This window comes from Macrotis lagotis, chromosome 1 (genome assembly GCF_037893015.1).
Source record: "Macrotis lagotis isolate mMagLag1 chromosome 1, bilby.v1.9.chrom.fasta, whole genome shotgun sequence".
NCBI classification, from domain to species: Eukaryota; Metazoa; Chordata; class Mammalia; order Peramelemorphia; family Peramelidae; genus Macrotis; species Macrotis lagotis.
In genome coordinates, this window is record NC_133658.1 from 172,097,991 (window position 1) to 172,111,889 (window position 13,899).

The window sequence follows — 13,899 nt, forward strand, 5'->3', positions numbered from 1 at the left end:
TTAGATTTTATGCTCCATAAAGACAAAAGTTACATATTTAGGTCAATGCTCCATCTCCCCAGAATCTGCCATAAGGCTCAGTACAAGCAGATACTTCATAAATATGAATTTAACTTGACACAATTGAGAAATTAAAATAAAACTTTTCTTTCGGGAGCATCTGGGGACACCATTGAAGATCCTTGCTTGAAGCAGAATCAGGTTGGAGAAGGACAACATAGTTTTTTTTTTTAGAGAATTCAGGCAGACGTCCAAGAATAAACTGCACTTTGATGGATTAAAAGAAATTTAGTAAGATTCATCTGGATTGTTTCTCTAAATGTAAAATGAAGGACTTCACTTTGATAAATATGAGGGTTCCCTCCAAATATAAATACACATACATACACACAAACACACAGATACACACATACACACATATACACACTCTCAGAGGATAAATTGAGATAAACAATAGAGGGAAGATACTAGGATCAATGGGAATCAGGAAAGGCTTCTTATAGAAGATGGAAGATGGTATTTTAGCTGGAACTTAAAGGAAGTCAGGGAAGCCAAGAAGTGGAGATGAAGGAGACAGTTTCGGGATGGGGGGAGAAACAATGAAAATGCTGAGTCTGAAGATGGAATGCCTTGTGTGAGGAGTGCTTGGTGGGATAGTAGGATGTAAGAAGACTGGAGAGTTAGGAAAGAACTGCTGTGAAGGACGCTGAATACCGAAGAAGGAATTTTAAATTTGGCCCTAAAAGTAATAGAGAAACACTGGTGCTTATTGAATGGGGAGAGTGGGAGAGTGATACTACTACATAATGACTTTCACCCATTTTGTTTTTGAGATAATATGGCTTACTTGCTGTTCCCTAAACCTTAGGATCCAGTCTCATGCCTTCATAAAGTTTGTCTTCTAGGTCTCTATGTTTGTATCTTAAATTTTCTTCAAGGTCCATTCTTGTACCATCCTTATCCCTTTAGTAGGTACTTTCTCTCTCTAGCAGATAAAGTTAAACTTAACTCTGAAGTTAAAATGTATGTGCTTATCTATTGACTTTCTGTATCCACCCAGTGAATGGAAGCTCCTTGAAGGTAGGATTATTTTGCTTTTTTCCTTTCTCTTTCTATTAATCCACACATAGTTGGTGCTTAAAAATACTTGTTTGAATGGATTAACTATGTGTAATGAGAGCCTTGGATCAGAATTAAGGTTTCTTATCTCTTTGGCAACCTAACCAAACCTTTGGATCTGTTCATAATAATGTTTGTTACCCACAATTATATTGGAAGGAATTACTAAATTTTGCTTATAGGTTAGTGAAAATAAATATACATTTTCTCCCAGAAATTCTCCATGTGGTTGGGGAATCTGTGAACCCCAGTTTAAAAACACCTGGATTAGATGACCACAAAGGCATCTTCTAGCTCTAGATTCTCTGTTCATATGATTTGATGCAAGGAGGAGTCTAGAAGACAAGGGATGGGAGTTTTTCTCCAGAGGCCAGAATCACCAGAGCAAGTCCTAAATCATTGGGTGGTACCAGTGATGGCAGATAGCAAGGGCAGTGGCTTCAAAGCTTCCCCTAATGTTTACAATTTATTTTTGACTCTGAATTAATAAGTATAAACCCCAGAAAATTTGACACCACCTTTGCCTATATAGGGATGTTTTCTCTCCCTCCTAATTTTTTCTCCATAAAAATAAAGTTATGCCATCAAATCCCCCTGGACTCCAATCAAAAACGAATTCCTGACCCTCAAGGCAGAAAGAAACATTTAAGAGCAGCCTGATTATTTTTGGCTTAGCTGGAGATTGTGAAGCATTTGGGAGGGAGTTCACTATTAAAGTCATAGTAATAGTCTATCAGACCAATTTCCTTCTACTTGATGAGGCCTGGGATTCACTTGAAATCTTTAATCCTCATGCTTACTCTCTCTATGAAGAAGTTATATTCAACTAGAAGAAAACAGTTTTAAAAAGAATGGATCATTTCCAGCCTTCTGAAAATATGCCTTTTTAAGTCAGATAGAACAGTAGGCCTGCCATTTTTCCAAGTACCAAATATAGTTTAATTGGGGGTAGTTCTGGAATGTGGAAAGTTATACTTTGCATTAGTCCCCATTGGAATTTTCAAGCCATATGTAGATAGCTGACCCATCTTTTGTGGCTGGCTGCCACAAGTTAATTATGATACAGATGGTAGAAATAAATGAATTAACAGAAACCACATATTCTCCAAGCTGAGACAGACCCCAGAGGCCATCCAGTCCAGTGTCTACAACATCTCCAAGAAGTGATCATCCAGACTTTGCTTGGAGGCTTCCAGTGAGGGGGTTCCACTGGTCAGTCAGTTAATGAGTATTAATTGTTTAGTTTGTGCCAGATACTGCAATAAGCCTTGAGGATAAAAGAAGAGACAAAATCAAGGTTCTTAAGCTCAGGATCTCACATTCCAACAAGGCAGATCACATGAAAAAAAAGTATAAATGGAAGGTAATCTCAGGAAGAAGGAACAAACAATGGGAGAAGGAGGAGAGGAAGCCAGGAAAACTGGCTATTTTTTTCCTTTTCCCTTTTTTTAATTATATAATTTGGTTTTACATCACTTCCACTTCTAAATATAACCTTCTTCTTCTCCACTCCTTCCTTCCCACCTCTACCCCCCAAACCATCTCCATTATCAAGAAAGGATTCTTGCAGAAGATGAGATTTGAGCCTAGTTTTGAAGGAAATTGTTACCTTTCTTTAATGTCCTGCTCTAGAACTAAAGTTCACATTGTGGGCATCCAAAAAGTACTTCAGAGAAATTGCCACTGTACCTATCTTCTCCTTGTTGAATTCCTTCTTCCTTAGCTCAAATGTCACCTCCTCCAGTAATACTTCCCTGACTTCTTAGCCAATAAACAAATAATATTGTGCCTCTTTCATGCATTTACCATATATTATTTTGTTTTGAAGTTCCTTGATATAGGTAATAATTGCTTTGTAACTTTCATGAGTGTCATAGCACAGTGGACAGCACACAGGAGGCTCACATGTTGCCGCATAGGCGAAGGGGGGAAGCTTAAGAGGAAGATCATTGTTCTGGGTTACAAGGGACTTGTTTCTCTGTTCTTGGCTCTACCACAACCTACTTGGGAATCAGTTTCCTTATTTATGAAATGAGGGAGTTTTGCTAGAAAACTATATCAAAATTCTATATCAAAATCCTACCATGATGTCTGAGTTGCCATGATGTAGCTAGCTACATTTATGTTTACCACGTTTATAGCACCTTCCTCTTTTCCCAAACCCATACTAATTCCAATTATCATCTCCTCTTTCTTGTACTACTGCAGTAGTCTCTAAACATACACATACAGATTCATATACATACATATGCAATGTAGTTTAGATATATACATACTATATATGCACACACATATACTTATATGTCTCTCTTATCATTGCCTTATATTGATAAATCATCATCCCCCCATATCCCTCCCTTTCTCTTTACCAGAGAGTCAATATTAATAGTTTAAGTGGTTTCACAGCCTCCAGTGTTAGAGGAACTAAGTTCAAATGCTGTCTCTGTCATTTACTATTTCCATGATTTTAAGCAAGTCGCAGTCTCTCTGGGACTCAGGTTTCTCATTTGTAGAAGAAGAAGTAGTTGGATGAAATGTCTATGAAATGCCTTAGAATTCTAAATCTAAGATACTATGTTCTCTCTCCAATGAATCTTTTGCATAGAAATATTTCTCTCTCTCTCTCTTTTTTTTTTACAAGGCAATGGAGTTAGATGACTTGCTCAAGCTCACACAGCTAAGTAATTATTGTCTGAGTCCAGATTTGAATTTAGGACCTCCTGACTCCAGGACTGGTGCTCTATCCACTGCACCACCTAGCTGCCCTGACATTAATGTCTCTAAAACACAGACCAGATCAGATTATTCTACTGAAAAATTTTCAGTGCTTCCATATTGATGTTAGGGTAAAATGTAAAAGATTCAACTTGCAATGTAAAGCTTTTATTTATCTTTCCAGTCTTCTTCTCTTCATTTCCTTTCTGCTCTACTTTTTTCTGATATTTGTCCAAGGCTATTTACTTTCCTTGTATGATGGCAAAGGGGCAGATGACCTCTTGGACAAGGGATCCATGTCCAGATTTCCTTTTCAACTTTTTCTTAGTTTCAAAGAACTTTCTATACTTCCTCCCAAGTGTCACTTTGAGGTCAATTTGAGGTTCACAAAATGCCTTACATATATGATCTCTCATATGAGCTTCTTAGCAGCTATTATCAATATAATTTTTTTCTGTTTTATATGAAGAAATAGAATCAGAGATATTAGGTGATTTGCTCATTGTAACACAGCTAAGTATTAGATTTGAACATAACTGAACTTGTTTCTTTCCAATTCTAGATTTTAACACTGTTCCTCTCTGCTGAATCTAAGTGATTAAATTGGAGTTCAGGTTGATGGTCTCATGGAAGAGCAAGAATTTGGGCTAAAGAATGAAGGATAAGATAAATGTTTTAGAGCTGTGAAGAGAGGATATTCTGGTAAGGAGAATGAATTCAGCAAAGGCTTAGAGTGGAGAACGAGTCTTACATGTTCAGAAAAGACCACACATATGGTCCCAACAAGTCATGTATGTCTTTGGAGGCAATGGCTAGATTAGAGTTACCCCAAGTCACCACCAAACATGGCTGCTGATCAAGTGTCCTTGGGACCTGCCAAGCTATAATGTCTCAGGCTTGTTTTCCTTTTCAGTCCTAAAGAACAGCTCCATAAACAGGCAGGCAGATGTGTTTGAAACAGCTCTGTAGAACTGACAATGGGTATATCTGCTGTTTACATACTTAGCCTCCAGAGCCAAGGCAAACACTCCGGCAGCCTCAGGGGCAGCAGCTGATGTTCCCGAATGACGCAAGGTACAGTTGCCATATAAATCCGTAGTCGCCTAGGAGAAAGAGGAAAAGTGTGAATAGAACAGACAATGACAAACCAAAATGACTGCCTGAAGCTGAGCATAACAGAGAAGGGAGAAGAAGGGACTATTTGGGAATAATATAACATCTTTTTCACTTCCTAATATTTTCTTTTCTTCTGTGAAGGAAAGGTTTGGCTTTCCAATAATAGGAAATGAAATATACCCAATTTCAAGGGCATTAGTTTGATAGAGCCTTAAAATCAGGTAATAAAACTCCATTTGTATAATGGTTTAAAACTCACAAAGCACTTCACAGAGATTATTTCTTTAATGACTGCTCTGTGAGGTAGGTAGTATAAGGATTTTTATCTCCATTTTATAGATGGAGAAACTGAGGCACAGAAAGGAAGAGTGACTTGCTTAGAGCCACGTATTAAATATGTGTCAGTGGGAGGCTTTGAACAAATGCCTTCCTTGGGGGTCTGCACTTTATCAGTCATATTGCTTCTTTAAGTCAATTGTCCACATAAAATCCAGAAGATAAATCTGGTTTCTTCTAAGTTTTTCTGGGTCAAACAACTTGGGAGGGAGTCTAATAAGTTGAGTTTCAAAGAATTTTCTTTTGTTTTGTTATTTTCTTTTATTATTATTATTATTATTTTAGGTTTTTGCAAGGCAAATGGGGTTAAGTGGCTTGCCCAAGGCCACACAGCTAAGTAATTATTAAGTGTCTGAGGTCGGATTTGAACTCAGGTACTCCTGACTCCAGGGCCTGTGCTCTATCCACTGTGCCATCAACCACCCTGTTTTGTTCTTTTTTTTTTTTAAGGCAACAGGGTTGAATGACTTGTCCAAAGTCACACAGCTAGGTAATTATTGGCTGAGGCTGAATTTGAACTCAGGTCTTCCTGACTCCAGGGCCATTGCTGTATCCACTGCACCACCTAGCTGCCTTCTGGCTGCCCCTTTAAATAAATTTCAAATGGAAAATTGAAACCCCCCCCTCCTCTTCCCAGTTTGAAAGACCTTATTTTAATTAAAGTTATAGATAAGGTTTCAGATATCCTATCTTTTCTGGTAATCTTCAGTTGATTCAAGTAAGTTTTTAAGGAAAAATTTCATCTGGGGACTCAAGAAGGCCCTGATTGAAGAGTTTCAGAAAAAAGCAAATTGTTTGATGAATAAAATGGGAAATGGGAGGTTCATTTTGGTCTGTTAGTAGAATTTAAAAGAAATAAGGAACATTTCACATTATGTGAAATTTTCCATGAAGGAATAATGACTTAAAAATTTGAGAGACCTCCCTTTCCTCTCCTTACTTCCTTCCCACTTGCTACACCCTTCCAGAAAATCTCAGTGAAAAACGATGATGATGACAATGTTTAAAGGAGGATAGAGGCATTCCCCCCCCCTACTTAAACAGTAATTCTGTTTCTGAATTCACTTTCATCTTCAGAATGAGGTAATAAGGGGCTGTTAGGTAGTGCAGTGAATAGAGCACCGGCCTTGGAGTCAGGAGTACCTGAGTTCAAATCTGACCTCAGACACTTAATAATTACCTAGCTGTGTGGCCTCGGGCAAGTAACTTAACTCCATTGCATGCAAAAACCAAATTAAAAAAAACCTAAAAATAGAATGATGTAATGGATTTATGAAATGCCTATAGAGAAGAGCATAGTTTCTAATATGTAGAAATTAGAAACCTGTGGTGGCAAAGGCTTAATTTTTCATTTTTTTACCTTTTTAACCCAATAGTGCTCAAAAGATAAATACCTATTACTAAGTTGACAGGCAGGACCCTGAAAAAAATATAAGCGTAAAATAAAAATAGCTTGTATTTCTATCAAACTTTATAACTCTTTTCTCTCAACAACCCAACGAAGAAAGTAGAACAATTATAATTATGTCCATTTTACAGATGAGGAAACAGTCCACAAAAAGTTGAAGTGACTTTTCCCCAGGTCACACTGTTCTATGATCAATGCTAGAGCACTCATTTTCTGACTCCAAGTCTATTTCATTTCTCCTATAAGTCTCTAGAATACACACATTTATACTTCTATATCTAGTCTGTAAAAAGACAAACATCCTAATATAGATAGGTAACAGCGATGATTCAAAATCCTTTATTTTCTTTATTTTGTCACGCCTACTGGTTAGCAAATGATGAAGAACTTGCTCTTCTCCCATTAATCTTCACTTCCAATCAGACTCCATAATAAAGCTGCAATGCTAAATCTGTAATATCTCAATTATACTCCTAGTCAACAAAAGCTATGCCAGGAATGCAGGATCAGCACTTTGCAACAAAATGAGCCTTTGCTCCTCAGATACAACTACTGTATTGATCTCTTGGATGTAAAAGCTATTCCCTCTTTTGCAATAACGTCAGTGTTAGAACATGATATCAAAAAGCCTTTCCCTACCCCCATATCTGAAATCTGAGATTCCTGTAGTGGCTTTGACCTGTCTGCCTCAGTGTTTTATGTATCTGGAGACAAGCCAGATGAGCCTGTTTCTTAAAGATTTATATTCTGTAAAAAAACATCATTCTACTCACTGAATACTGGTAAATGTACTCCTTTTCAAGGAAATTTTTACCTTCTTCCCAACCCCCTACAACTCACTATATAATTTGTTTGAGGAAATGGAAACATTACCATATGGATAAATCCAGTAAGCATAACTGTATTTTTTTGGAATTGAAGAACGTTAGGAAATAACTTAAAAGTTGACTTCATTGTTACTACATGTATTACCTTGGAAAAATCATTCACCTGTTTCAGAGGCAGCTTAATGTATAGGATTGGATCAGGATTCAGAAAGACCTTCATTCATATCTAGCCTTAAACACTTGCTAGCTATGTGACTTTGAATGAATCATTTAACCTCTTTAAGACTCAACTGAGTTCTCTGTAAAATTAGAGACAGCTTTGATGACTCAAAGGATAGAATAGTGGACCTGGAAATAGGAAGACCTGAGTTCAAATCTAGATTCAGACACTTAATAGGTGTGTGACTCTGGACAAATCACTTAATTTCTGTTTGTCTTAATCCATTGGAGAAGGAAATGGCAATCCACTCCAGTGTCTTTGCCAAGAAAACACTGTGAACAGTTACTGGCATGCTATGGACTATAGAATCACAAAAAGATGGACATAACTGAATGACAAAACAAGAACAATACAATGAGGTGATTAGGCTTGACAAACCTTTAAGATTTATTCTAGCTCTAACTCTATGATCCTATGACCTGTACCTTAGTTTGCTTATTTTTAAAATGAGGATCTTGGACTAAATGAATTCTAAGGTCCCAACCAACACTAAGACTCTGATTCTACAATCCCATAGAGTGTTCCAAAAGCTTTCATACAGTTTTAAGCCATTATTAACTGTGTGACTCTGGTCAAGTCACTTACCCATCTATTTGCCTCAGTTTGTCAACTGAAAAATGGGGTTAGATTAGAATTTACCAGGGTTTTTGTGAGGATCAAATGATGATGTGTGTCCTTAGTTTTTGGAGAAGACCAAGACATTTTTGGAGGTGGTTCCATGACATACATGTAAATTGGATTTGAGTGAGGGGATTCTGTGCTAAGTCACCAATCTCACTTTCTTCTCTAGAGTCAATGAGATCCAGATATGAATCAGGACAACTGGAGATGGCCCTGGATGTGAGGCAATCAGGGTTAAGTGACTTGCCCAAGGTCCCACAGCTAGCAAGAGTCTGAGGACAGATTTAAACTCAGGTCCTCCTGAGTTTACAATATTTGTAAATATTTATAACGCACCTAGCACAATGCTTAGTTATTTAAAGCTATCAAAACTTTACATTGCACAAGACTTTTGGTACACCCTGACTTGCCTGAGAAGATATGTTTTTGCTAAACTTATTTAGAAACATTGGCAATATCTCTCTCTGCTTGCTTGTCTTGTCTTCTTAGGAACTGTTATCTTTTCTAAGCAGAGTATGCATAAAACCAGAAGGAAACTGACAATAAAGTCCTAACCTTCTGATTGGTTCAGAGCAGTTGGGGTATGATGAAATTTAGATGAGTTATCCTTAAAAATCTGTCACTGGGCAGAGATTAAAAACCCAAAGTTTCCAATAAAAGGCAATTATGGTATTAACATTTTTGACATGATTCTCTATCTGGAAAAGCAATTGCTTTTTGTCCAATGTGCAGCTCCAATTTCTCACTTTGCTGGTACCATATCAATAAGAGCTGATAAAATGCACATGTTATCCTCATAGCATGTGTTCATTATTTAAGGAAAATGGTTCATTTTCAAGAAAAGTGTCAAATGGAAGAGATAATAATAATAATATTTTAGACTGTTGCACAGAAAAGATAACACCTTTCTTTCAAAGAACTTTCACATATATCTTTATTTGAACAAAACCTACAGAAACGATTATTCTTGGGAGACTCTATGCCTAGAAACACTTTTTTGAGATGAACTTTGAGCTCTCTTGCCTGACTCTAGGCTTCTAGGAAATTTCTGGACATGCCACCAAGAACTTACTCCACCTTCACTTCTAGCTTCTTCCCTTCCATTTACATGTGGTTTTCCCTCAGAATATGTTTCTCCATCTACCAACTATAATTCCAGAGGTCAAAATGAAGCAGACTACATCCTTCTGGCAGAAAGGTGATGGACTCAGGGTACAGACTGAGACATATTCTTTTTTTGGATCTGGATAATGTGAGAACTTGTTTGCTTGACTATATATATTTATTTCAAGGATTTATTTTTCTTTCATTTTCAATTTGGTGGAAGGTATGAGAGCAAGAATATATATATATATATATATATATATATATATTTTTTTTATGGAAAAAATGAAATTCAAAAGTAACTAATTCTATTTCAATAACAAATATTATTAAACACATTTAAATATGATAATTATACAATAGTATTATCTATTATATAATATGTAATAAATTATATATCATAATGTCATATTATAATAATGTAATATGAAAAATAACATCAATAACAATAAATATAAATAAACATTTAAAAAAAAGAATACCTATGGAGCTATCTCAATTTTATGTTGTATCCTCTTGCATTTAACATAGCGATTGGTAGATAATAAACACATATAATTGCTACCTCTATGTATATGTATGTTTATTCTCATTTTATTGATGGGAGACTGAAGCTCAAAGAGGTTAATTGGTAACAGAAGAATCAGTGTTGAGGCCCAGGACCACTTGAATCTCAAACCAGGGGAGGTTCCTTTTGCAACATACATTCTGAACTCACCACACCGGCTTCAGGGTTTCTCTTCCTCCCATTGCTGAATGTGGATGCCAAAGTTGAAGAGCAGCTTTCATCGTACAGAGCTGTCCGGCCATCGTTGATGGCTGAGTTAATGGAGATGGTCCACATGCTTGAAGCATACCCATCACAGTTGCAGTCATCGTAGCTGCCTCCATCCCCAGAAGCCCACACATAGATGCTGCCTTTGCCCCCACGGCCCTGAGAGAAAAAAAGGGGAGAGGATGGATTTGTGATAGTTTTTAACATAGTCTCTCTTACAGAGGGCCTGGTAGCTTATAGACCCAAGAGGAAGGGCTGGTGAGTAGACTCAGGGTGAATTGAATTAAAGTACGTTTTTAGCCTGTGAATGATCTTTGTGGTTTGAAGATTTATCTCTTCTTAAAAACCAAAGCCTTTGCTCATGGAGAGATCACTTGTCTTCTATGAAAAAAATTTTCTCCATCAGGTTCTAAGTAAAAAAAAAAACTTCTTAAACATGGGAATTAAATCAGAAATAGAAAAGACAGAGATAAAGATTGGACTTAGTCCAGCTCCCTCACCTAATGAATGAGAAAACAGGCTCAGAAAGGACAACTTAGGTAGCTAGTTTAGCCTAATGGATACAGTTCAAATGTGACTCTGGACAAGTCACTTGATGACTCTCTCTGAGTTTCCTCAACTGGAAAACAGGAATAATGATAGTACTTATCTCAAAGGGTTGTAGTGAGAATAAAGTGACATGATTTTTGTTAAAAGGATGATTTTTTAGCACAGTGTCTGTCATGGGGTAGGCACTTAATAAATATTTGCTTCTTCCCTTTTCTTTTCCAAGGTCACATGAGTGACAAGTATTTCAGGCAGAACTCAAACCCAGACCCTCTGACTACAAATCCAAGCACTTTCCATTTTACCTCTGACCTTCTCCAGACCCAAAGCTGAATAGTCAATCATCCTTTGAAAGGAAACCCATTGACCCATGACTTTGGTCTTTCTGGGTAATTTATAGTTGAATGAGAAAGGGAAGATCTCACTTTAAAAAAGGCTCAAGCTTAATTATTCTGTTGGATTTTTTTCTGCCCCTAGATAAGAGTAGGCCATTTGACTAGGGCAGAATGTCTGACGTTGTTTGATGTTGTTATTGTAGGGTTGGTATTTCCAGAAATGACTAAGATGTAAAAACAAAGACATCAATAAGGTCCCCCCCGCCAAGTGCGTTAGTTTAAAATTAATGAGTAGCAACACACAATTCATAGTATGAGGAATCTTCAAGAAAGAAAAAGTCGCTTCTTGAAAAAAGGAAAAACATTCTAGTTACTGCTAATGAGTTTTTTGGTGTGACTTCTAGAATATGAAAACCCCATTTTTAAAATTCACTTTGGAAAGAAGTGGGTGAATGTGATTCTTTTCCCTCTTTTTTTCCTGCATGGCCACATGGAACAATTACAACATTAAATAAATGGTTTATTATGATGTAATAGATGCTAAATTCATGGTATTTATTTGATCTCAAAATTATGGTCATAATAATTTTTTCATTATTTCAGTAATCTTCCAAAGACCTTTAGGGGAGACTTGGGAGTAGGAAGATAGTTATTTCTCAACCAGGCTTATATTCCTCATCCCCTCCCCCTTAAGATTACACCTAAGGTAACAAGGATATCCTAAAGTTCTCATTTAAAGGGGAAAGAAGAGGATCATGTTATATGAACAACAGGAGATTAAGCATACCCAGAGCTTAATTTTACAACCCCCCCCCACAATTTAAAAAATATGTTTGACCCATTCTCATGGTATTTTGTTGTTGTTAATTGTTTTTCAGTTGTGTCCAACTCTTTGTGACCCCATTACTATTTTCTTCTCCAGCTATTTTAGTGGTGAAAAACCTGAGGCAAACAAGGTTAAGTGACTTACTCAGGGTCACACAGCCAATCCAAGGTCAGATTTGAACCCAAGGAGATGAGTCTTCCTGACTTCAAACCAACCCTCTATTCATGCTCCACTCAGATATACATGTTTCTTGATAGTCATGCTCCAGTAATGTCTAACTCCTTTGTTTCATATTGGCATGAGATGACGCTGGATTATTGCAGTCTGGATCAGTGAAGCCTTTCTAAACTTAACCAGATTGGTCTTTGGGAGACCCAGTCATTGGGATATATGTCAACAAATCAATCAAGTAGCATTTATTAAGTGTTTCTTATGGTGTGATTCCCTACACCAAATGGTGGGGAGACATAGATAAAAATGTAATAGTTTCTGATCTTGTTTACATTTTAACAGGGGAGACTGTACATATTTATTCAGTAAATTCAGTAAACTAATAAGTTCCTGCTATGTTGACCTTGACTCTAGGTTGAACTTGGGGATACGAAGAAAGGAAAATAAATAGTTCTTGCTCTCTAGGAGCTCACAGTCTGATAGAGGAGACAATATGTAAACAGTTAGCCACAAACAAGCTATAGATAGGTTAAATTAAGGGTAGTCTCAGAGAGAAGTCTCTGAGATTAAGGGGGAAAAGAGAAAAACTTCCTGTAGCTGAGACTTGGAGGAATCATGGGTGGCTGGGAGGTGGAGATGAGGAAGGTAAGAGTTTCAGATATGGGGGGGCAGTGAAAACTCTTGGAGTCAGGAGGAATAGCAAGGGGGCAGGTATCTCTAGATGGCAATTACATAGGAAAGTAAGATGCAGAAAGACTGGCAAACACCAGGTTTAAAGAGCTTTAAAAATTGAACAGAGGATTTTATATTTGATCCTGCAAGTAAGAAGGAGTCACTTGAATTCATTGAGTTTAAAGCGATCAGGTTGAGTGGAGACTGGACTGGGGTTGAGGAGAGATTTATGATAGAGACTAAGTGGTTGACTACTGTAATGGTCCAGGTTTGAGGTCATGAAGATCTGTACTGGGGTAGTGGTAGAAGGGTTTAATGTAAAATAGGGGTGAGGAGGAGATAGTTGCAAAAAGCATTGGAGTAATGTTAGTCAAGGACCAGGGGAAAAAGAGAACTCTCTAGGAATGTTTTCAATTTTTTCTGGTGACCTATGAGGTAAGGTTCTATACTGAGGGCAAATGGGGAATGCGAACTATTGGAAAAACTGGTGTGGTAAGTGGTATAGTGAATCAATTAGGGGTGTATAAAAAAGATTACTTGATGCAATATGTGTGCATGTGCATACATGTATGAACATATATACATCCATCCATACATATATGTGAGTGTTTATATATCTATGGTTTTTTAAATCTCAGGGTTCATCTCTATGCTATGATGAGGCCTTGTGGAAAAAATGCTTTTACCTTTTTTCCTTCTCTCTCTCTCTCTCTCTCTCAGACACATACACATATACACATACATATCACTGCCATTAAAGTTTTTTATGCTCTAGGACTTTACATTTTTCAGCCTCATCAACCTCTAGCCCCTTTCCGAATTAACTTATGGATCTTCCCCGGAGAATGCTTCAATCAGCATAAGGTTGACTTTAAAATTGACTTTCACTGTCAGGGGAAAGGGGCTTTTTTTCAGACAATCACTGGTCAATAGGTGAAATGAAGCAGTTCAATTTCAGAAATACTTTTACTTGCCTTGTTTGTTTTTAACCTGGAGGAAAAAGGAAAAGCTATGTATAGAGTATTTTTCTAGCCTGGCTTTTAAAGTGCCAGATAAATATGAGCTATCATTATTATCATCTGCAAGATGGGGTTCTGGGTAATGACAG

The 13,899-nt window shown here is 37.1% G+C and overlaps 1 protein-coding gene across 1 annotated transcript in view; it reads right to left on the reverse strand.

Moving 5' to 3' along the window:
- Positions 1 to 13,899, reverse strand: part of PCSK2 (proprotein convertase subtilisin/kexin type 2) — a 310,977-nt gene that overhangs the window by 18,007 nt on the left and 279,071 nt on the right. Inside the window, exons 9-10 of the mRNA XM_074225780.1 lie at positions 10,185 to 10,400; positions 4,837 to 4,937 (exon numbers count right to left, since the gene is read on the reverse strand). Of these exons, the coding sequence (XP_074081881.1) occupies positions 4,837 to 4,937; positions 10,185 to 10,400 (317 nt within the window). The remainder of the gene's footprint in view (positions 1 to 4,836; positions 4,938 to 10,184; positions 10,401 to 13,899) is intronic.